The sequence below is a fragment of the Monopterus albus genome, unplaced genomic scaffold (genome assembly GCF_001952655.1).
Source record: "Monopterus albus unplaced genomic scaffold, M_albus_1.0 scaffold88.1, whole genome shotgun sequence".
In the NCBI taxonomy this organism is placed as follows: Eukaryota; Metazoa; Chordata; class Actinopteri; order Synbranchiformes; family Synbranchidae; genus Monopterus; species Monopterus albus.
The window spans coordinates 845349-870775 of NW_018127968.1; the positions used below are offsets into that span (position 1 = coordinate 845349).

At 40.3% G+C, this 25427-nt stretch overlaps 1 protein-coding gene across 3 annotated transcripts; it reads left to right on the plus strand.

Annotated features, from left to right (window-relative positions):
* Positions 1-3816: 3816 nt before the first annotated feature.
* On the plus strand, positions 3817-22176 carry ikzf2 (IKAROS family zinc finger 2). 3 transcript variants are annotated; one of them, XM_020607629.1, is made up of 9 exons: positions 3817-4027; positions 5315-5398; positions 6792-6838; positions 11586-11684; positions 14491-14682; positions 15649-15816; positions 19144-19281; positions 19632-19763; positions 20751-22176. In XM_020607629.1, the coding sequence occupies exons 3-9, from the start codon at positions 6811-6813 to the stop codon at positions 21560-21562; spliced, it is 1569 nt and encodes a 522-aa protein (XP_020463285.1). In that variant the 5' UTR covers positions 3817-4027; positions 5315-5398; positions 6792-6810; the 3' UTR covers positions 21563-22176. The 3 variants fall into 3 exon arrangements, with proteins under 3 accessions (XP_020463285.1, XP_020463288.1, XP_020463286.1); XM_020607630.1 differs by lacking the exon at positions 3817-4027 and adding an exon at positions 4813-4850; XM_020607632.1 differs by lacking the exon at positions 5315-5398.
* Positions 22177-25427: the final 3251 nt, after the last annotated feature.

The window sequence follows — 25427 nt, forward strand, 5'->3', positions numbered from 1 at the left end:
GACCACAGTAGTCTGTCGGCGAGGATGCTGGTGTTCCAGCTGCACATTTTAGCTGTGTTTCCACTGTAGCAAATGTGCTCTGTCTTTGTAGCTGTGATGACCCACTAGTAGACCTTCTCCTTAGCAGGCAGCTACATCTCATTCAGAGCAGTCAGCAAGGACACTGGTGTTCCGGCTGCACATTGAGTTTACTGTGTCCTCCTGTCCTCTGGAGTTTGACATAAAGTTTGGACTTACTAACTTACTACAATCACCTACCGCAAAAGCACATGGACTAAAGCACACATGTAGCAGTAGGTAGTAGGCACAGCCAGAAAGAGAAAAAGAGAGCAAGAGACTGGAGAGAGTAAATACTGGACTGGCTTTTACTCATTGGCGAGATCTAAAAATAACCGTCAGGGTTACTAACTGTTAATAGCTACTGTTGTGATGTTATGTGCTAGCACGAAAACAACAAACACCACAGCAGAGTGTACATCTCTGCTAATGCCATCCACCCATCCATTATCTATACTGCTTTTTCCTGAATAGGGGCATGGGGGTCACTGGAGCCTATCCCAGCTGTCACTGGGCGAGAGGCGGGTACAACCTGGACAGGTTGTTAGTCTGTCACAGATTCTGCTAACGTTATTTATGAAATACTTCAATGTAACCCTGTCGATGTCATCCTGTCTCACAGAGATGTGTTTGGTTTTTTCAAATGTAATAAGCCCTTTACCTTAGTCCCTCAAACAAATAAATTCATCTCGCCCATAACTGCCAAGTTATGTATTGTTGCTTTAACTGAAATGTGAGCCATGTGTACAAGAATAACAACAATAATGTAATTTGTGTTGCCTGAAAAACTGCTCAGTTATGATTCGTTCCTTCTAGTTTGGCTTGTCCACAAACATCTTCACCTCTCCACTGACATGTACATGATGCTGCTCTCATCCATGTTCATTTACAACTGGTCTGTGAGAGCCTGCCGCTGAATGATGAGGAGATGAGAAGATAAAATAAAAAAAAGAACATGAATTCTGATGTAACTGTTCTGACAGCAGTTCTGTGTGTGTCAGCTCTAGGATCACATATGAATGTGGCCCAGCTCCAATTTAAAAACAAAAAGCAGATTTGGTTTGGCTATACATCAGTGAAAAGATCTGATCTGACTCACTTCAGCATGTAGTCTGAAGGTAGTCATAGAGACAGACAAGCACTCAGCCACACAGGCAATTTAGAGTTGCCAGTTAACCTAAGATGCATGTCTTTTGACTGGTGGGAAGCTGGAGTACCTGGAGAAAACCCACGCAGCCACAGAGGGAACATGCAAGCTCCACAAAGAAAGACTCCGGTCAGGATTTGAACCCAGAACCTTCTTGCTATAAGGTGATGGTACATTCTCTCCTCTCTCTCTACACATCTATTTGCCACCATCACATGTCACTAACTGTGTGTCTCCCCTCTCCCGTAGTGTGTCCTCTCTCTCTCTACCTTTCTGCAGGTAGCCCTGCCTCTGAATCTCTACGTTTCTGATGAGCACTGGCCACATCAACCTGCCCAGTGTCTGTTTCTTGTTGCGTTGGTTGTGTCTTGTTGCTTTTCTTTTCTTCTCTTTCTCTATCAACTCACCCCAACTGGTCGAGGCAGAAGGCCGCCCACCAAGAGCCGGGGTCTGTCAGAGGTTTCTTCCGTTATAGGGATTGTTTCCTCCCTGCTGTTACCAAGTGCTTACTCAAGGGGGATTTGTTGGGTTTTTCCTCTATAATCATAATAATAGTAAGGTCTTACTTTGTAAAGTGTCCTGAGATGACTTTTGTCGTGATTTGGTGCTATACAAGTAAAACTGAATTGAATTGAACTGAATTGACACCTTTTCAAAATCATCAGAAATAGTTGTATTTCAAGCATGTGATGTTCCTTTAATTTGTAATGAAACTCACCTGTAGCAATCAACAGGTGCTGGCAATATAGAAATCACACTTGTAACCAGTTAAAATGGAGAAATGTTGACTCAACTGTGTCACGTGGACCATGCTGAGCATGGAGAAAAGAAAGAAGAGCAAAGAATTGGCTGAGGATTTCAGAACCACAATAGTGGAAAAGCCTGGACAACCTCAAGGCTACAAGTCCACCTCCAGAGGTCTGGCTGTTCCTGTGTCCGCTGTGCACAGCACTGTCAAGATGTTTACAGCCCATGGCGCTGTAGCTAATCTCCCTGGATGTGGACGATAGAGAAAAACAGATGGCAGATTCCATATGAAGGTTTGTTTGAATGGTGGATAAAAAACCTTAATCAGTTTCCAAACAAATTCAAGCTGACCTACAGGCACAGGGTGCATCAGTGTCAGCTCGCACTATTCATCGCCATCTGAATGACAAAGGATGCTTAGGTAGGAGACCCAGGGGACCCACTGCTGACACAGAAAAATAAAAAAGCCAGATTGGAGTTTGCCAAAACTTACCTGAGGAGGCCAAAGTCCTCCTGAGAGAATGTCCTGTGGACAGATGAGGCTTAAATAGATCTTTTTGGTTGTCCACATCATTTTCAGAAAACAAAATGAAGCCTTCAAAGAAAAGAACACGGCCCCTACAGTCAAACATGGTGGAGGGTCACTGATGTTCTGGGGTTGCTTTGCTGCTTCAGGCTCTGGATGTCTTGACTGTGTCTATCGTATTATGAAATCTGACGACTACAATGAATTATGGGGCACAATGTAGGGCCCAGGGTCATAAGGGTGGGTCTCTGTCAGAGGTCATGACAATGACCCAAAGGAGACTTCAGAAAGCACCAGAAATGGTTTCAGATAATGAGCTGGAGAGTTCTGAAGTGGCCAGCAATGAGTCCAGACCTAAATCCCATAGAGCTCCAGTGGAGAGATCTCAGAACAGCAGCTGGAGAAGGAAGCCTTCAAATCTGAGAGACCTGGAGCAGTTGGCAAAAGAAGAGTGGACCAAAACTCCAGGAGAGAGGTGGAAGAAACTCCCTGATGGTTACAGGAAGTGATTTCAGATATTTTGTCCACAGGGTGTGCTGCCAAGTATTAAGTTTAGGGTGTCAGTAATTCTGTTCAGTCCATATTTGGAGTTTGTGTGGAATGTATCGGATTTGACTTTTTATCTCTGCTTTTTTGTGTTGTTCCAATGTAAACAAAAGAAATAAACATGAGAAAACCAAAGAATTTGTGACTGAAACAATTTTCTGGGAGAAGTGGCGCGTTATCTGACAGAAATGCAGGGGTGGTAATATTTTTGGCCATGACTGTGTCTCTGTTGGCTGGTAATTAATCATAAATAACAAGAAAGTAACAGAGAAATGCCAAAAATCTTTCTTTTAGTAACAGTGCCAGTATTACAGAACGTATTCACATGAGGTTAAATTTTCACTGTTCTGTTTAGTACATCTTAGTTGTGAATTGTTGGTACAAATAAGTGATCCTTTAATAAAAAAAATGTGTCTGTTAATGTTAAAACACTGATATTGGCAAATATTATTTAACTCTCAAATATTGATATTGGCAGGGGGGGGGGAAGACAACACAAGATAACAGCATTTACAATTCTAACAATTTTGTTGCAAAATTCCCAGATGTCTGCAGTATAAGTGTAATAATTAATTTACATACGCTTTAATATAGCTGGAGGATATCCCTGTAGAAATGGAGCACTTTAATAGTGTGGACCTTGTGTCTTTGTCCCGACATACAACCTGCCTACAGCCTCTGAGAGGCCCCTTGTAACCTAATCGATTGCCGAGCAGAGAGGCAGACTGTCCACACTCTGTGATCGGTTTCTCTGTGTCAGACCAACTTCCCAGAATAGCAACTCGGGCGGGCTGTCTGCTGCTCTGTGCTCCTGAGGAGATGGAGGAGGAAGTCAGTGGTGAATTAACAACTGTTGCTTTTGTTGCTGCTGCGGAATCAAACTACCTTTCAGTCCGCGCTGCATGGCGCACGTCGTGCTAGAATGACATCTCTTCGGAGCCGAGACATTCAGTCTGGATCAGTTTGCAAGTTCATGGGATTATATAAACTCCTACGTGTTTAAGGTAAATGCAAAAGAGAACGAAAGAAGCATAAGTGCATGCATCGGTTTCCTGTATTAACAAAGCATTCTGTTGCTGCTTTAATGTTGCCATTCAGTATTATGCGACTATTAAAAGGCTACAGACGCTTCGGAGCTGTTGGAGGCGCATGTCTGCAGCAAAGGCAGACAAGGAGCGTCTGTCTGATGAATGGACGGCCAGACGGGCTATCTGCTGTAGACTGCGGTGATCGGGTAACCTGTTGAATTGCAGCTGTCAGTCAGCTCCACGGAGGCAAGGCAGCCGGCAAAAGGCTCTTAACACGAGAAACACAGCGCGTTGGCACAATAACAACATAAGTCGCTTCATCGGTTTTTGCAGCTGATGGCTAAATCCAGACATGTTCTGTTGCCTGTCAGGTAAATACTCCCTGCCCTCACTGCTTAATGTCTCCGCATCTGCAAAATAGAGTTCTCCCACCGCCGACATGGCTCAATATTAATTCGGCTACATAAAGTGATGCTGCAGACATAATGGGAAGTGGAGTCAAAGGTGGCAGGCCAATAAATGAACAAAAGGGAGGAAGTCATTTTCATTTCTACACTTACTGGTTAATTAATTAACCAGTATGTCTTTTTTGTCATGTCTTTGGAAGGCGGTGGTTGCCATGCAGCGGTTTAGGTTACCCACCTTTTATTGCCATTAAGCCTACATCACCTTGTTCCCCACATTCCCCGCAGCAGCTCTGCCGGTCCGACCTTGAGTCACCTCCACAGAAGCTTTTCAAGATTGACTGCCCACGGATTTCCAGTCCCATGGTTGTTGAAAATAGCTCCCTGCCGCTATGGTTAGTTCCGTACGAACCGGTGGATCCAGTTTGATCCATCCCTCTTTATTTCCCTTACCAACTGGTGGAGTCTTCTGCCTCGTTGTTCCTCCTGTAAAGAAAGTTTACCGAGTGCGGCTCAGTTAACAGCTGGTGACTCCTGATGAAATGTCGCAAGTTTGAATCAAGTGCGTGTTGAGCTCGACGGGACGGTGTCACCGCCACGTTTAAAGTGGAAAAACCTCGACGGGGAGCGCACACCAGAGGCTGTAACGCAGCGACAGTAACCCGCAGGACTCCGCACATGCGTTCATCCTAAACTTTGCTCTGCTTTTCTGAACTTGCTCAGATGAGTTCAGATGTTTTTCCATGTTCTTTTTTTGGGATTGTTGAACCATGCTGACACGAAAGACGGTTTCTTTTCTTTCATAGTGAACGATCACTGGACGAAATAGGTAATTTCGAATTTTTTTGTTTCTTTAAAGGGAGGTGGAGACAATTTACCACCCCCCTCCCTTCGTCCTTGACTGAAATTACCAACAAATTTTGCACAGGGGAGACACTGGAAGGTAATTATCAGACCACATTTGTTCTATGTAGTACATACTGAGTTGTTAAGGAGCTCATCATAACAATAACTAGGATCAAAAACTAATTTCCAAAGGCTATGACTGTAAAGTGGCCTGATGTTTCCTCCGTGTAACTACAGAAGGAAGCTCATTAAAAACTTGAGACCATTAAGAAAATTGCAGCTGGCTCTGAAAGTCCCATCATATTTGTCACACAGTAAAGTGCTGTTAGGAAATAGTTCAGCCAAAAGAAACCAACCATTACGAGGTGGGACCTTCAGCATTTGGCCTGTAGATATATTTTACTGTAATTAAAGGGTTAAACCTCTTGCTCTTCAAGGAGGTTAGCATTCGTGCTGTGCCACAGTACAAATTTGTTGTGTTCAGAAACTGTAGTAAATTTTCACAGCCTCTCTGATGCCTTGTTTTTCCAAATTCTAATAATTATAACACACATACAGTACTTTATACATACTGACCTTAACAAATCTTCTACACAATAATAACAATAGATTAAGAGACGGAGAGGAATCCAAAAATTTGTTTACGATTCATAATAATAAGTTGTGCAACCCACAAGTGATTACAACTTCATTTCAAAGTAGACATGTTATTAACACGCCCATAAATGTTTAGAAAACCTACTGCATGAAGTTTATAAAGGTGTGTGTTGAGGTGTATCTCTGCAGTTGAAGTCTTTGTGTGTCGATTATTTGGTCCATCTAAAATAAGATGTTCCCAAAAAATCAAAATGTAACCCACTGAATTTTAGTGTTTTTTTTTTTATTATTAAGTAAAACAGTTATCACTTTGTCACTATAGTTAGTGAGTACATTCATATTTTTTCTTTTACCTGTTTTGCATGAAGACTGGCTGAAATAATGAATCACATAATTTCTATCACAGTTAAGGTTGGCTCTTATATATAATATACTATATAAACCATAATTGTGCATCTTCACAAAATGCAAAACACTGACAGGCCGTTCCAGATATACTTTAAGTTTTTGGCAAAAACATATTGTTGTAGAGAGCATGAAACAAACACAGCTTTTTAAAAGAGTGTACTTCTCTAACAAGTACATCACACGGACTAGTGTGTCTGTTGTAATGCGCCTCCACACACTGGAGTCCATATATCTGTAGCTGTGGTTGTAAGTTTAGATATCACTGTGGCTGTAATTTATTGTTTACAGCTTGATTGTTTGTGTGAATACATGTTCAGGGTTAATCCTGAGGATGCACATCATTGTGGCAGACACATAGCTGCACAGCTTTTGAATTACACTTTTCAAGGAAAAGAAATTATGAATATCGACAAGAAATGAAGGCATATGCATGTGAACAAAGCTTTTGTTTAATCTAAAAGTCATATTTTTCTTGTTCCTTGCAGCACTCCCAAATAACTTGAAATGGAGTCTTCAGATGGCTACTGTGCTAGTAAGTCCTTGTATTCTTACACATTACACTCAGTGCACACTCCACTCCACAGTTTGTGACCATTGACTGTTTATATTTTACGTCGGAATGTGCATCAGTTTGTTGTACTGATGATGGGGATAATAACGATCACGGTACCATCGTGTTATTATGTGTTTCGGACTTCAGTATTTGAATTTACTTCAGTTGTGATGAACATGTTTTGACTCTCACATTCGCCTTTTTCATATAATGCTGATACAAAAGAAAGAAAGAAATAATTTTTGCAATCACAACACTTATAAACATTTCAAGGGATTTTCCCCTAGTGCAGCCTTTTTCCTGTTCACCCCTAAATGTAGAGAAAATGATGCATTAGCAACATCCTGTTGAATGCAGCAGATACTGGATATGCACTTTGTGGTGCTCCATTGCCCTTTGCTGGTTTCCTCTGGGCAGGTCGCTTGAACATCTTCCCTGCCCCCCTTGTAATTCGCTTCAGTATGCATATCTGAAAACAGGTGACAAGTTGTTGATGACATCAGTGGGGACTTTTAGGTCTCCATTGGGGGTTTGTACTTGTAGGAACACTTGGCAGGCGAGGTATGGGTGGTGGCAGAAGAAGAAGGCTCTTCCTTTCCTTGTCCGTTTGTGGGACGCTTCTGAAATGATTGTTTCGGAACAAATGTTCTGTTAGTGTGAAACTGCGGAAAACACACGTTTTTGTGGAATTCATCCATTTGTATCCTCATTGCTCCCATGTATTTTAATATATTCTCAATACATTAGCAAGGTAAGGCTGGCTATGAGAGCAAATTTAGGTCAAACATTATGCCTGTTGGGACGCAGTGGAAACAACATAATCTTGTTCATATGACACTATACTCTCACACACACTGCAACCTACTGCTATAGATTAGTGCATTAGTCCTGCCTTCCCCTTTTATATGCAAACGTCTTCAACTCACCATCACACAGCACACATGTAGTCTTCTTTATGTATACATAATATGCTAGAGTGATAGTCTCTCTTTCATATGCATCTAAGCAAAAGAAACTATATGTTCCACAAACAGGATGGAAAATAGTTGAATCAGTATAGGTGTGTGGGAGATTACTACTATTCTTATTCATATATAGATACTATTATAGGCTATATGTAAGAGAGGATAACAATATCTCTGACTCAGAATACTAGTATGAGACACACAGGCTGACAGTGTATAAAACTGTATGCGATTGAGAATATTTGTGGTTTCAATTCCTGATCAGCGCACAGCATTGCAAATAAACATAAAGAACAAGTGAAGATACAATTGCTGAAAATCCAGAGCAACCTTTGCTATTGCACTGACATAACACAAGGCTCTAAAGTCAAGTCAACTTTTATTTATAAAACCCAATATCACAAATTTGCTTTGGGCCGAATTTTAATGCACTTTGTCGGGCAAATGTTGGTAGCACCAGTGGCAAACCTGTTTCTTTATTAAGGCTGTTTGATAATCAGGATTTGAGCATGTAAGCTGCCTTCCTGTTTAATCAACAGCCTTCTTTTTTTATACACACTCTTCTTCTCTGTTTTTCGTAACCACATGAACTGCCTCCGTCAGTCACATTCTCATGCACAGTTAGACTTTATCACACATGGCATGTTACTTTTTTGCATCACGCACACTGTGATAATTTCTCATATATGCAGCCATTGTCTCAAACACATGCAGATGTTATCAGACATGCTCATTGTCTCATAGATACCGTACATCATGAAAGCACTTATGTTCTTTGTCACTTAGAGAGATTACAGTAACTACCTTCAGTCTCTACATTATTGTACTACATAGTGTACTATACTGTAAAGAAATGAACTGCTCATCATCCAGTTGTTGGTCACTAGACCTTGACCACTAACTTTTGAACAGTGAAATAAATGTTCTGACACTTGCTTGATATAATTAGACTTTTTTCAAAAATAAATTCTCTTGGTCTTTTAAACAGGAAACAATACTAGCTTGATGTTTAATTTCTTGATGAGCTGTGATCTTGGCACAGGTGAAAACATCTCCCGTGTTATGTACAAAGCTAGTGGTAGCTGACGGGATAGATGTGGGTAAATTAAAAATAATGAGCTGCACGAGTCCCAGCCTCACTACTGTTATGTTGAACCTTATTTTGTTTTAACCTGGTAAACCTTTAGCTGAATAAACTTTTGGTTTCAACTAGTTTTAAGTTTAAACTAACTGGTAGAGATGTAGAGTGGTGCTTTGTTTTGTTTTGTTTTTTTAACACTGCACTTGCAGGCAACAAGTTAAAATAGCGGCTAAGACATAAAGTGAACAGCATCTAGAGGCATAATTTTTATTTTAATCAGCTCATGTAATAAACTTTACAGAATTGGCTGGTGACCTCATCCTCAGTGATGCTGAAGTATCAGCGCAGAGTGCTACGTTATTCAGTAGTTGGGGTTTACGGTGAAGTCTTCACTGTTTTCACTTGTTTCTTGAAACCCACCCCTCACATAGCTTAAAATTAGTGTCTAGAGAGGTGGACTATACTGGGTTCCCCTCTTCTCCAGCTCAGCCCCACATACACAAATATAAATTACCACAAACTGAAGGCACCAGTGCATTCTAGGGCTTGGCAATTAACAGCAGGTGCTTCTGTAATATCTCTGGAAATAAGGGTGTACTGATTTATCACCTCTCCTCACATTACCGTGTCTTATATTTGTTAAAGTTAGGTGAATCGATGCTTTCATTTGTGTGTATGCCTTTTGTTTGCTGGGTTTGTGGTGCATTTCTTTCTGTGTGCGTATCTATGAACCTGCGTCTTAAGGAAGGCTCTGGGTTTGACAGGAAAAACCAGCTCCATAGAGTGTGTATCCAGCAAATTGGAATGGAGGACCTTGTCATTCTGGAATAGAATCTTATTCAGCCCCTTACACAGCTTGACATAGGTGCTGTTGTGCCATTTTCTATGTCTATTATTGATTTTTACCATTTCCAGCAGGGAAACAGAGCTTGATCTTGGTTTATTTTGGTTATTTTCAGACTCTTGTCATCACATACTGTCCCTGCACCTATATACAGTGCATTATATAATTGCTTAGACTCCCTTTTGATTAAGTTGTAAGACCAGAAATCCAGTGTATTAGATTCCTGAGACGATGATTGTACTTTAGAAGCTAGGTATTCATTTGATTTCTGTACACCTACAAGTTTCATGTGGACACATTAGCTCCTTTCCATTTGATAACATATAAAAATTATCCAGCTTTGCTCACAGTACCTTTCCCTTGGGAAATTTAGATTGATCAGTGTGGGGCACTGATACGAAACTTCAGTTCAGTCCATGCAAGGATATGTGTGTGGTTTAATGCTTTTTTAATATTATTCAAGTTCATAATGTGGCAAATTATTATTATTATTATTATTATTAACAATAATAATAATAATAATAATAAGAAGAAGAAGTAATTCACTACCCACTGGGATGTATTTGACCAGTATAAACAATGGACAAACATAATATTAGAGTGACTTTGTCCCTGGATTGTCAGTGAGTGCCTAAAGACCAAAACACCTGGCTTTAATGACAGCATTTTAAATGAATGAGCACACACTTGCATAATAATTGGCACATATTATTAAGGTGTGAAGGAATTAACTTGACCCTTTCATTTTCTAAACAATAAGTCTATGTATAAAATCTAGAATTAATTCAGCCTTTTGAACCCAGACAGACCAGATGGTTAGTCTCAGCACGGCGCTGCTATAGGTGGCTGTCAGCATCTGCTATAGTAATGGAAAATCCTTCATGACAAATCTGGGCCACTCGTGTCTCCAGGACAGCATTGCCAAGGGATAGCCAGCGTTAGTCACCTGAGATTTCCTCTAACCCCAACCTGTGCAACCCAAGCCCAGGCCCAGGGATTGTGTCATGGACAGCGTCTCCCAGTATGCCCCACTCAGTGGAGCTGCCACTACAATGGAACAATACCACACAAGAGGTTCTTAGAGGAGCTGTCACAACAAGAAGAGATCTGAGATTTCTTTCATGTATGAGGGATCATTTCAGATAAATTCGGCACTGACAAATTGTAACAAGACCTCTTTTGTAGCAGTTTCAGGTGTAGCATGCACTGTCGTCCTTTGATTTTTCATCATAATGCATCCCTTTCCAGTTTTTGCACTTGTCAGAATGTTGGAGGTAACCCTCTAATTGTGCTAATGATGAATGATGGCTCACTGTGGTTCCTAAGGGATCTGACACCTGGGTCAGCAGGGGTGTTTGCCTGTTGCCACTCTATTGTTCTAGTGACCCTGATGGGGCTGGGGTGTAATGGTATAAGGGATTGGTTTGCACTTGCTCTGAGTGGACACAGGGTTATCCATAGCCAGTGTTTTTACAAACGGCTAAGAGGATGCAATCTGATCACATCTGCTGGACATAAGGATCCCATGCATGAAGTCTAGGTAGCTGTCTCCTGCATTCTGTGGTGACCATTCAGGTTAGCCATAGAAGGAGATGTGATAGAGATGAAATTAGTTATAATCTGAGATAGAAAGACATTGGACAAGACTGCTATATACCACAAAACTGACCACTTAGGTTTACTTTGTAAAATGTGTCTTCTAATCCTAATCCCTACACATCAGAAACAACAAGACTGAATGTTTTGTCCTATATATATTGTATGTGTGTGTTGTATTTGTTGTACATCACGCTGTACATCACAATGAAGATTGCTGTGTTTCTGTTTGTCTCCCAGGTAACGGTCAATGCTCTCCTGGCAAGGAGAACTCAAGAATGTTGGTGGATATGTCAACTCATAATGGAGAGACACTTCCTCAGGGTTCAGATTCCCCCAGTGAGTGCTCAATCAATAGATACACACTTGTGAGGTCTGCCAGAACAGCTACAGTATGCACACATGCCATTTCTCCTTTTTACAAATAAATTGTTTTTGTGCTTTTTTTTAATTTTTTTATCGGTGTTAAGTTACTCTTATTATAACTCCAGTTTCACAATAAAAGCCTTCCAGGAAGGGAAGGATTACTGTATTTCCCCTGAACTACTGTAAAGCTATACATGTGAAATACAGTAATGGATGTGTTTGCATTAGTTGCATCAGGAAATTGACACTGGAAATGTGAGACGATTAGGAAACAGGTGCTCCTGATGGTTAGGCTAGTACTTTGCATGGTACCTTGCCCCCACCAGTGTACAAGTGTGTGTGAATGCATGAATGGGTGAACGGGGGGCAAAGCGCAAAGCAAACCTTTTATAAAAGCACCATAGAAATATGTTGTACAATTACCAGAAATAAAAAACACAGTCCTGTCTCAAATTAAGAATTAGAGGAATAAAAAAAATAACTTGGCATTTGTTATAGTGAGTAGAAATACTTCCCACAATCAGAGTTTTGTACAACACTGTTGCCGTATTGCACCATCTTGATCAGTATCACTTTTGCTGTACTATGTTGCACTTGGCCAGAAGTGTTGCTTGGTTCCTTTCAGTGATACCTACCTGATACCTCAGATTAGCTTTAGCGATGTCACTGTGAAGCAGCAAAGTAAGGAAAGGGGAAACGAAGCAAGACAGGGGAGATGAGTGAGAAAAGAGAAGCTTGTTTCCCACAAGTTGAAAGATAGAAGGAGGCGGGCTGGGCAATGGTTTTCACAGGGAGATATTCTTCACCGATAAGAGCCGCTGTTATTCTGGAGGTTGCTTAACACGATTTGCTATTTGAGGTTTCGTTACAAAAGAAAAGCTGCATCACAGCGTCCACTGGAAATGAGCAACACTGTCAAATTTCATTGCCAAACTCTTAATCCTGCAACGTGCAGTAGAATATAAACTCTACAGCAGCTGTCCTGGTATTTAAGAACTCTATCTGGTAATAAAAGATAAAGGAGTAAAATTACACCCTCTGGGCTAAGTGACAGTTTAGATACTAAGATTAAAAACAAAGTCTTCTTCATAGTGACGTTTTGCTTTCAGTCAGCATTTAAATCAATTGCATTCTTTACCTCAGAATTTATATGGATAATGGGATACTGTTAATTACAGACTGTACTGCACTGCATCTAGAAGAGAGGTAGAAATATACCAGAACTGAATTTCAACAGTTGTCATAGCTGATTTTGTTGTAGAAACAAATGTGCATACTGCAAGTGTACCCACATGCAGTATGACGATCCTGTGCATTCGACTCTGCCACACTGGCGACACAGATATAAAGATGCAAGGAGCTGAATAGCAAGGACATTCAGGTCTGCTCCATGTTGCCAGGATACAGCTGTTGAAGACGAGGCTCGATCACAACATGGGTACTGGGATAAGCGTTTTGTCCAAACTGTGGCATTTGAAACATACAGTATCAGTTTAAGCCATGCAGTTACTTTGTGGTGATTTCTGTCTGTAGTCTATAAAAAAGAAATGCTCACTGAAATTCAAAAGTTCTTTTACGGGCTTCTGAGAATTAGGTTGATAAAGCTCAAAAGCCTGAGGGGACAGTTGATGGATGTAATCAGGGAGGTTTTAGTAAAACAACCACATATGTTCACGCTGCGATTATTGCCCCTGTAAATCCCCAAAACCGGATCATCGGGTTCTGTAGGTTTTGCTTGGAGGTTTTTCTGCACTATGTCAAAATCCACATTCACATGCATCTTAACCTTTTAATAAGAGTAAGATTAGATTTTTTTTTTTTGTCTACAATGCGCCCAAGATTTTCTGGATCATTATCTAGTGTGATTCTTGGAAATCTGTCACAACTGTAGTGGGAACAACATCAAATTTGTTCAGGAGGCCAGGTCATGTGGCTTGTACAGAATAATAACATTATGAGTTAATGCACCCAGCTCCGTTGGCTTGAGAATTCAAGGAGCTTCTTTTTCTGGTTGACTGAACTGCACACAGTACAATCCAAGTGATTTACAGGGACAAGACTGGAGGTGAATGAAACTAGGTGTAGCTGCGATGTTGCCTGTGTATTGCTAATTGCTGGTGACTGATAACTAGAGAATCCAGGTGGTGAAGAGTTTTCTGTCTCAACCACCCACACACATGCACATAATAATACAGTCTTTGCCCTGTCATCCAGCTGGTCTCCCATTGCTAGTCAGGTGTACTAAGCTACAGGGCCTCTGGCCCTCCCTTTCTCCCCAGGGACAGCCAGGAACCAGACCAGCCTGTTTCTGTTTAACTCTCTTGTCAGTGTGTTAGTCCATCCTGTCTACGCGTTGAGTCGCTAGGTTACTAGCATGCCTCCTCCACATAGCTACTCTTAAACCATCCACTCCACTCCGGTCTACATCCAGTCCATCTAGTACATCTTGATACATTTCATCACAGGCTTTTGAAATCTAAGCTACGCAAAGTCCAGCCATTACCGACTTTACCTGTCAAAGGTTTGGACACACTTTCCCACTGAATTCAATGGGAATGTTCAGAGTTCAGAGTGTTGTGATGTTCAGAGTTTGGACTTCATCCATTGTACATCACCACACAGCATTTAGGGTAGGCTAGCTTGATTGATTCATGCAACCCAGGACCAAAACAGGTTGAATGTAGAAGAACTTCAGTGATTCTCCCATGAAACCTGCATTATCCGCATTTGATAGTTTTAAGCTGAGCATTTCAGGATTTCTCTTGTTTTTGTATTACAGAACTGACAATTAAGCAAGAGGAAGAAACAGCAGAGGAAGCTGACAACAGAAGCCCGGCACTTGAAGAAACAGACCAAACAGGGGATGAAGGAGTAGCACTGGAGGAATCCATGACTGGCAGCCCAAGCAACATACAGGATGGACTGTCTGGGCCAAATGTCACAGCTGACGCAGGAAGTCGACAACCAAATGGTACCAATCAGTGTATATTATAATGCCAGAAACTATCCAGTATAATTGTCAAATTTTTTATGAACCTTATGAATCCACACAGGCTCTTTTCTAACCATTAAAATGAGGACAGTGTGTATTATTCCCTATCTTTAGAGTGAGTCAGAAACCATTTGTTTTCCTTGACAGCAGTGGGTGTGGAGTGCTTTTAGTTTTTTTTTTTTTTTTTTTTTTTGAAAGACAAAAGCTTAAACATGGAATTATTATCAGGGAAAAAATATCCTTGGAATCCCCCACAACCTGTTCCGACTGACGCCATGACCGCTCAGGTTGAGACAGCATTAGGATTGCATTTCCATCTGTCTGCAGATCAAAAGATTTCCTATTAGAGGAAAACACACTGATGATACATACAGTAAAAGCAAAAACTGGTTCCTTTATAATCAGAAATATGTACTGAACTCAATCCTTCCACATACTGTATGTTCATTAAAATGATATTTGATCTGTCCATTCATTACTGTGAAACAAATCGCCTTGACTATTAAAAATATGCACAAATAAAAGTAGTTCATTCACTTTTGTCAGTGAGCAGTGTATGCACTTGCATATGTCTGGAGTTTACCCATTTCAGCTGATGTGCAAACATGGGGAGATGATGAACGTTTTAACCTAGGTTATCTATTTAGTTTTAGTTTGAGTCAGTTCGAATGAGTTTTATAAAACTAATATCATTTAGCAGTTAGCAGTAGTAATCAACTACCAGAAGCAGTTCAAGGAGTCCTATATCATGCGAGGACAGTCTGACAGACAGCAGCTATGGGTGGTTAGTGGTTCCAGCATATGGAAAGACAAACTCAGTTGTCAGTTAGAAAAAAAGTAAAAGTTCAGTTAGGTACAAAAAAAACTGCTTGCATGGTTGTTGATACTTTCTAAAAACATCTTCCACAATGAGTGTGGTATTGACTTCCTGTGCCTGCCTCTCAGGTGACAGGCCGTTCCAGTGCAACCAGTGCGGTGTCTCGTTTACCCAGAAGGGAAACCTGCTGCGACACATTAAGCTGCACACAGGCGAAAAACCCTTCAAATGCCCCTTCTGCAGCTATGCCTGTCGGCGGCGTGATGCCCTCACCGGTCATTTGCGCACTCACGCTGGTAAGACTCCTCCTCACCCTCTTCTCTTCTCTTAGCCAAAACAGACTTCATTAATTAGAAGTCTTTCAGAGACTTGGAGGGAAAAACAAGACCCATAATACTTTTAATGCTAAGACTGACTACATTTAATTTTAGAAGCATTTCAATATTTGAGACAGATTCCTGCTAAAGTATTTTTTTCCTAATGTTATTCTTGTGATACATTTCCATATCCTTTCATTATTATGTCTTCTTAAGCATTCCAGTCTGCCTCTAGCATTAATGTGGGAACCTTAAAAAACACTTCTGTCCTGTTTGAAACATATGATCTCAGAACCTAAATATATCTTCAGACAGCAAAACCATTTTTATTGCTAAAGACCAGGAACAATGTCAGAACCTGCTGCCTGGTTCACCCGCTTCCCAGTCTTGGTGATAGGTCAGAGTTTTCCGTTTAAAAAAAAAACATATCTACATGGTTTGCAAGTAACTTAAATGTTCTTTTGAGACACTTCTTTTAAAGCTTTGTGTGACTATGTCTGCTTGTGTAAGAGCTAGCACAGCTATGGTAGCCACTGTAGCCGTGAATGCTGGTTAGTGACTCTCAGTCTTGTGCTGCTGTTAGATAGATGTGGTGGTGTTTTTATGCGTGTTATAGACAGCAGTGAGTGCTTTGTGGTTAGGTACCAAGGACATGCTCTTCCTTATTTGCTTGACTTGCTAAGTAGAAAACCTGTCTGTTGAGAAACATATGGGGAGAGCTGGCTGTCTCTCTCAACTGTAACCCACTTTCCTATCTGAGAGGATGTGCTCTTCCCTCAGTTGTGTCTGAAATTAAGGTCAAACAATACCATCATTTCTACATGTGATGCCCCCATGGGAGTTATTCACACGTCTTTCTGTAGTGGTTATATTTTTCATAATTGCGTGTCTCTGGCCAAGTTGTTACTCAGATGCTTCTTTTACGTATTTCTTACTATCTATTTCTCCACATCTGTCTTCCACCATCGACCACAACCATTTTTTTTATTTTCACTTCCTTTATTGTTCAGTTGAATTTGCTCATCACATTCCCCAACCCCTTTTACCTGTTAAACCATACATGTAGCAAGGTAACCTCGTGTCTCTGGTCAGCCAGTGGGAGATGAGAGGAATGCGATTTGGCTAAGTTCTGGTGTCCTGACTCTCCTTTATGTACAGGCAGTCTCCCGACTGCAAACCTGGCAGCTTTGGCCTGGTGCCTTGCCAGGGAGAACAGGTGTCACCAAAAGAAGGAAATAAAGCATAGAAAGACAGGTCAGGCAAGGAAACTATAAGACAAAAGGAAGAGATAATGACGAAGAATATAGCAGAACAAAAGTGTGTTGCATTTAGCCTTAATCCCTGAGGTTAGGTTAAATGTTGGAGTGTGACATTTTCCTTTGAGACAGTTTCAATGACAATGCTTGAGAGGAAAAAAAATGTATATTTTGTAGGAGAGAAGATTTAAATTCAAGCAAGTTCCTTTTTATTAGCCAAATACAATCACTCAAGTGAGTCTGCACCATTTGCATGAATAAGAATAGCAGCTGAAAGGTAGATTCTTCAGATCCATCCAACATCTGCCCAAGGCCGTGTGTGGGTGGTTATATAAATATGAAAAAAGTAAGCTTATGCTGTGACTGTGTGTAGATTTGAGCCTACTCCACTCTTTTAAATTTACAGCTGGAAAGTAGCAAAGACAATTATTTCCATGCTGACGTTTCATCTAGAAGTTATTCTTTCACTCTTCTAAATGAATATTACTGCAGTGACCCTGCAGGTACATCTACCCACACGTGAATAATATTGAAACTCTTTGTGATTAGCCGCCATTTTTTTATTTGTTCATAATTATTGTACTTGCTGATACAATGTCATTTATAGACCACAAGTGTACTAAATGACACATACAGCAGAAAACTTGTTATCATTCTAAATGATTCACTGTAGAAAAAGTGCGTGCTGACGTCGGATTGGCCACGACTGGCCATGTCATTCTGTAACGTGTGGGTTTTATTTTGAATTAATCATCAAGAAATAGTCGAGGGAAGAAAATTCTCATATTGTTCATTTTAAGAGTTTTTTTTTTAATAAACTCAACATCCCTTTCTGTGGGAGACAGAGTACTTATGTTCACATGTAAATTATCGCTTGCTTCTAAATGTGTGCATGCGTATGTGTTACTGTGCAGATTAAACGTGTTTGGTTTCTCTGTTCTCACAGTGTCACACTTGATCATCAAGCACATCTTCTAGTAATCGCTGTCACTATCAATCCAGGGAACGTCTTACTACATCACACCGGGTCACATTTTGTGGCCTCCAGTTCACTCACTGTGTCCCTTTATGAGTCATTATATGAGTTTTGAGAATACTTTACCACAGGAGACAGACATATTTCCTCAGCAGTCTGCCTGCGTAGGATTTCACTTTAATACATTATGTTGCAATGATTTTGTAAATTCAACTTTTCCCTCGATATGGAAACAGCTTGCGTTCCACTGTACAAAGATGGTAGCACTGGTGATTTGAACAGTTATTGGCCCGTATAGGTTGTTCTGTATTTCTAAAGTCCTACAACACTGTTTAAGTCATGTTTTTCAGCCATAATAAGTCATGTGGAACTCGCTTAAAATTGAATTAATTATTGTCCAAGACCAGGTCCTTCATAGTTATACAGTACACACATCAGGATAGAATTTTGTAAAACCTTGTGATTATTTTTCTTTTAATAACAAACATAGTTTATCAATGTGTTCACCTTTTAATGCAGTTATTATTTCACTAATCCATTGATGCACTGATCCACTGATAAAGTGATAAGTTGGATGGAAGGATAAATGGGCTGATGATGAGACAGAAGCCATGTCTTCATCTTTCCACTTATATAGGTAGGAAGGAATTGAATAAAATAGAAATGGCACTATGAATCACACTCCACCTTCACAGCAGTTTAACACTGGAGCTAGTTTCCTACCGCCACCATGGGATGCATGATCTACTCCACTATTCACTCATGCTGTGCAGTGGGAGTTAGATGTTTCAGAGACCAAAGAGTTTTGAAATGCAGACCTCATGGTGCAACTATCTGTCGCCCACAACTTTGGCAACAGTTGTGTGGAATCCTCACACTAATAGTGGAAGATCCATGATCTCAGAGGCTTGCTTCTGGTTTGTTTGTAGTACTGACTGTGTACAGTAATTACTACTATGCATCGCCTAAACACTGCAGCAGTCTGCGTCGCCTCATTGGATGCTACACACTCTCTCTCTCTATGCAGCGCTGAATCAAAATAATATGCTCTCCCTCGATTATCTTCACTTTTAGTTGGCAAACCACACAAGTGTACCTACTGTGGCCGGAGCTACAAGCAGCGCACATCTCTGGAGGAACATAAAGAGCGCTGCCACAGTTACCTGCAAGGCATCAGCTTGGATCCAACCGCTAACACTGGTGCTTACACAGGTAAATCATTTTACTAAAACTGGCCATGAAAATGAAGGTGGAAACAGGAATACAGTACAATAAAATTCATCAAATTAATACAGTTGGTAGACCATGGAGAAAATCCCTTAAAAAGATGAGTGAAAGGAAAAAGAGATTTAAGTAACATCAACATTACTTCCTATGAGATTAGGAAGGTGTGTGAAGTAAGAGTAAAATGAGATTATGGAAGAATTTCTGGCCATTAAAAATGATAAGGTAAAGCTGGTCCTGACTCTTAAAGGTAAATTCTGATTTGTGTCTTGGAGTCCCTGAATTTAGCACACTCATGTATTCTTACCCTTTCAAATGGCCCAAATCAACCTTTCAAGGAGAGGTTCCTAAAGAGCCGAGGCCCATGGCAGAGGCGAATACTGTGGCAACCTTTGATCGGCCGCCCGTTATTGAAAGGCTGCATAGCAACGTGGGCAAGAGGAAGAGCACCACACCACAGAAATTTGTTGGTGAGTATGTAAAACGCTGTCATGAGCTTTATCTACTGTGGAGATGGACTCCTCTGCTTTTATGTGTCTGAATTTAAAGCAGTGGTTGAAAAAAATTTGTTGTTTTGTGTTCTGCACTGATGCACTCCCATGCAAGTCACTGTCATGTTGCCATGTCCAATTACATTATGATAGATATCAGTTTGAGTCTGACTTGTGCAGCTTTTTAGGTCTGAGTTCTTTTCTTAAAGTGAAAGGTACAGTTTGGCCAAGCAGACACTGATTAATGTGGAATGAATGATTGCGTTGCAGGAGTCTTAGAATGCGTTAATTTAATCTTCATCATGAAAGACACTTGGCTACTGATTTTACTTTTATGCTAACAGAATGGAAATATGTCATTACTAATTCTTTGTTTTTATACCTACTTAGTTTTTTTGTGATTCTCAGTATTGCATCATGCATGATTATATAATTTCACACAGAAACCAGGCCCTACTTATGGGCACAGATTTCTCTCTGAATTTGTTTTTATTTGCCACATTATTAGAAAAAAGAGATCGAGCAACTAGAGCAATCAGAGTGAGAGGCAAGGAAATGTTTTTCACTCTGTGGTTAGGTAGACCTAACTTTGCCATTGCTCTAATCGAGAGAAAACAGCTCACCGCATCCCTGTAGTGAAAGGGTTAAACAGTGCAGTAGTAGATGGATGGGGCTTTCCACAACATTAAACCCATATGCATACAGCATCAAGTAGAAAATATGATAAACAAGTACCAGTAAGATATAAGTTTGATTGACTAGAAAAGAGATTTTGTAAAATCGAACCATGCTTATATTTGTGCATGTTATTTGTCTCTCTTTGTTGTAGCTAAAAGCACAAGTGGTTCCATCGACTTACTCTGTTGCATCTGTATATATTAAGTTTGTGTCTTACATTTGAAATTGGTATCCTCTTGTTAAAATAACTAGTTCCACAAACTCATAGTGCTACACTGTTTCATGCAGGTGAAAAGATGTTTCGCCAGAGCTACCCTGATTTAGGCTACGAGATGGGCCTTAAGTACGAAAAGCATCCTGAGCTGATGCCACCCCACTTGATGGACCCGGCCATCAGCAATAGCATCACATACATGGGATCGGACACTCTTAGGCCCATGCTCCACCATCCGACCCCACCCCTCTCTATGAATGAGGTGATGCCCATGGTCAATCCCCTCTTCCACCATGTCCTTCCTCTGGCCCAACGAACGGAGCGTCTGGGGAACTGTGACACTCTGCCATCACATCCATCTCAGCCCCATGACTTTCCCAGTCATCCCACCTCAAATGGCCCCACTGCTTCAACCAGGCAGGGCAAACCACGCCAGCCAGGGCAAGAGGAATCTCCCAACCACAGTGGAGCTGACTCTGCTGACTCAGCTCGCAGCAGCCCTCAGGAGAGGCATGGCTATCATGGGAGCAACCCCCCACCAGGCCTTAGGTCTCGAGCAAGTCCAGCGGTGGCCTATTCAGGTGAGCGAGTGACAGAAGCATCACCGAGAGGCGTGGTAGGAATGGGGACTGGGCTAATGCGAGTGGCCACAGAGAGGCCTGTGAGCCAGGAAGGGGTGCGGGTGTTCGGACGAGAGGGCCACGAGTTGCGGGCCTTCCAGTGTGAGCACTGTCGAGTGCTCTTCCTGGACCATGTCATGTACACCATCCACATGGGTTGCCATGGATACAGAGATCCACTGGAGTGCAACATCTGTGGTCACCGCAGCAGAGATCGCTATGAGTTCTCCTCTCACATAGTCCGTGGTGAACACACCTTCCACTAACAGGATGGGTAGGAATTAGGAGAAAGACAAAGAAGGGAAGGGGGCAGCAGCCTGATATCCGTCCTTACCACCAAACCTCTGTGACTGCACAGCTGAATGGCACAGTGGACAAGTGTAGCACAATCCTAGACTTCTTTTTAAGCTACAGTTTAACAATCATATGAAGGTATGGGCCAAAGACACATTTTCTACATATTTAATAGATAATTAAATGTTGAGGAAGGAAAGTTAAGTTGTTGTTTTTTCTCCCACAATGTTCATGAGCTGTATAACAAAGCAGCTGTCTGTTTTTCTTTTTAGTCTTATTTGGAAATGTCTCCTTTTGTGCTTGACGCTTCACTATGCTGCTGTAAGTGACAACCCTTTTCACTCTGAAGACGTAATGAATACTTTAAAATATTAAAACACATTCCTGGTTAGTGGGCTAAATATGATGGATAAATTCAGTTCAGCCACCTGGAAAACCATGACTAATGCCAGCATCAGAGGTAAAGTATAAGGAGACTTCAGGTAGTCTCTAATCCCACAAAAAAAGTATAGGAGGCTTTTATTGTAAATCTATGAAGAGAAATGTTAAATACAAGTGGCAAATGAATGTCAATAAACACAAACTAAAAAATGGATTTACAGATATATTTATATATAACATGATTTGAAAATAAATTGTGGAATAATAATTATATTTTCCCATCATAAAACTAATACTACCCAAACTAAATAAATGTTACTGTGCATATTATTATTAGTCCATAGTATATCTAATTTGGCTAAAGCCAACAAAGCCTGGATAGTGAGCTGATACCAAACAACTTTGCAACATTCAGCTGGTGTCTAAGTCTTCACTGATACACCGTAAAATGTCAACTGGCATTGTATGCATGTATTATATTTGGTTAATTTCCTTTTGCATGCAGGCTTTGGCCTCAGTTGCTTAGTTTTTTTTACACTACCAATGATTTTCCAATTCTCAATAACTAGCATTTATATGTCACTAGCACAGAGAAAGGAAACCACCAGCCTCCTGTTGGTGGCTTATATACTTTATCAATTTAAAACAGGTCCTGTTAAAAATAGGTTAATAAATAAATCAGCTCAACTGAAAAATGAAGCCCATATGACAGATTATTCTTTTGAAGTTTAACCACACTGAAATCAACACTATACGACTTAGAAAGGAGGCTTTTTCTCATGAAAACTTGACTTGTAATAGTTTATATCAACTGTCATCAAATCCATATGCAGGTTTGATAATGTGCAAATAACGGCAAGTAAAAAATATCACAAATATTTTGATGTTATATGCACAACTCACAACTTCAGCTGCATGATATTAGGTTACTGAACACTGGGTTTGAAATAGAGTCAGTTTGGAGATAACTCATCAGAGCTGATGAAGCCTCTTGGATGAGAGGTGAAACATCTTGGATCTAGAAATCTAAGTCCAGTTGATTTCTTCTAAGGGTTTTTCTGTATAAAATATACTTTTTAAATGGTCATACATTTGTAAATGTTTTTTTTTATATCTCACGAGACTTAATTTGATGCTTGTATTGAAGCTTATTTCTCTCCATAGTAATCAGCCTCTATTAACTTTGCACTTACAAGGTAGAACTGTTGATCATTAAGCAAACTCACACTAGAAGAAAAACAAGTAAACAAAGTGTAGCCTAATGGTTCTCGCCAGCCCTGTGACCTTATAAAGTTTAGCCATGGTCATTTTTTTCTCATCTTTTTCAAGGTAATGCATTCTCCACACAAATAATTAGCTGTTTGTTTGTTTCCCCGGCTGCTCTTATGAACAGTTATTAGATCATTTCTGGGTCGTGTTGCTTGCAGCGGTAGCACACAGATAAATCATTAAACTTCAAGTATCACAAACTGTGATACTAGCAGACTTAAACATTTAGGAACTAAAATGGCAGCAGGTGGTAAAGGTGTAACATTATGCTTTATGGGAATAGATAGCACTGATGTACCTCACTTTATGCTTTACGTTTGTCTTTTTGATCTTATCCTGTTTGTGATTTCAGCTCAGTGGGTAAATACTGTAGTATAAGTGTTGTGGGTTTTTTTCCTGGGCTTGTTGGATGGGGTGAGATGGGGGTCTGCATTATTGGTGCTGATTTCTGGCACAGTAAAGCGATGCATATATGTTTGGTCTAAATATCAACTTTCATCCTGTTTGTATGTAAGGTAACATCACACAGGTGCTTTGTCCTTTGCACCTTCACATTTTACTTAGCACAGCTGAAGCTGAGCACCAAGAACTTACTGCATTATTGGAATTAGAGGGAAAAGGGGGATTGTTAATGTGTGTGGCAGGTTGGTTTCTGAAGTATTATTACCCTGATACTGTTTGGGGTGCTCATTCTCTCTCTCTCTCTCATAAACACCGTCTCATACACACACACACACACACACACACACACTTTCACTTTTCCTTGCTCTTTGCATCTCGTTCTTTGCATCGCCATGGTGTTGAAGGTCAGGAATGAGAGAGTGTGAAAAAAAAAAAATTGTGAAAGAACTGTGGTTACCACACGTACGATTCTGAAGGCACTTCCCAAAACTGTAGCATTCCAAGTCACCTCTGTAAACCCACTCTTACATTAAAAGCTCACGTATGCAACACGTAAATGACAAGTAGGGGGTTTTCACATCCAGCTCATCTGTAGTATGCTGAAGGATTATAGATTGACTGTCTCTCCCTGTGAAACGACTCAGATAAGACTGTGCTTTGTACAGTTGGCCATGCACTTTATGTCCATGCCCTGACTTTAAGCAGCATTGTGTGTTTGTTGTTACATTAATGTGTAGGTGAAGTGGAAAACCACTGCTATCAGAGCACAGGTCAGTCTTTTTTTTAAGGAACAATATCGGAGATACACACTGGAAATTAAGACTCCATGTGGGTTTTGCTATATGCTGTCTTTTTTTGTGTCACTATTCACAAGAAGTTTGGCATTATTAGTTTTAGACTTGTCATTTTTCTAACATTATAAGCAGTTGATTGTTCTTTATCTACTCATCTATGTTCAGTATCTACGTGTGATCAAAAGGCAGCTTTCTCTTTGTTTACATGTTGCTTCTTTTACAGTATGTGCAACCGGTACCCAGCCAGCATAAAAACATATAGTTTGTAAGGTATTGGCACTGAAATTTGTTTACACTTTGCATCTGTGACATTGACTCCATACATTATTATATTATTGCTGTATATATTTGTTATCTAAAAGCCTTATCTGTTTAGACAGGATTCCTTCTAAAACAGCATATTATTTTATTATCCTATGGTGAAACATAAGTTAATGCCACCCTGATTTTTTTTTTCTTAATCCCCCTCAGAGGTATTAATAATAAGCGCAGACTAAATCAAATTGAACTGGGGGTAATATTCGAATGTTATTCAGGTTTCATTTGGTAACACTTTGGGGCATAGATATATTGTCCTCAGAGTACGTATGCTTTGAAGAATAGATGCAGACAAATTCTTTAACTGAAACAGCCATATGAACAACAACAACAAAAAAAAGTCAGCCCTCGTGTGAGGGCTTTACTTGAAAATTAAAATCACTGGTATTGTTTCAGATTGCGAGGATGTTTTTGTAAATTTTCAAAGTAAGTGTGCAAAATGTCTATTTTTCTGCTGAAATGTTGATGCAAATAGTTTTGTGAACTTTGTGTTTTTCTAAGTTTAAAAATGTTTACAAAATTGTAAGAGACAGGGTTCAGGTTCATTGTATTTTTTAAGAAATAATATATGAATGGTGTATATTTTGGAAGTGAATATTGAAATCTAGAAGGTGTGCTGATTCATCATCTCTGATATTAATCATTTTCTGACATGAGGGTTCTCAGGTTTTTG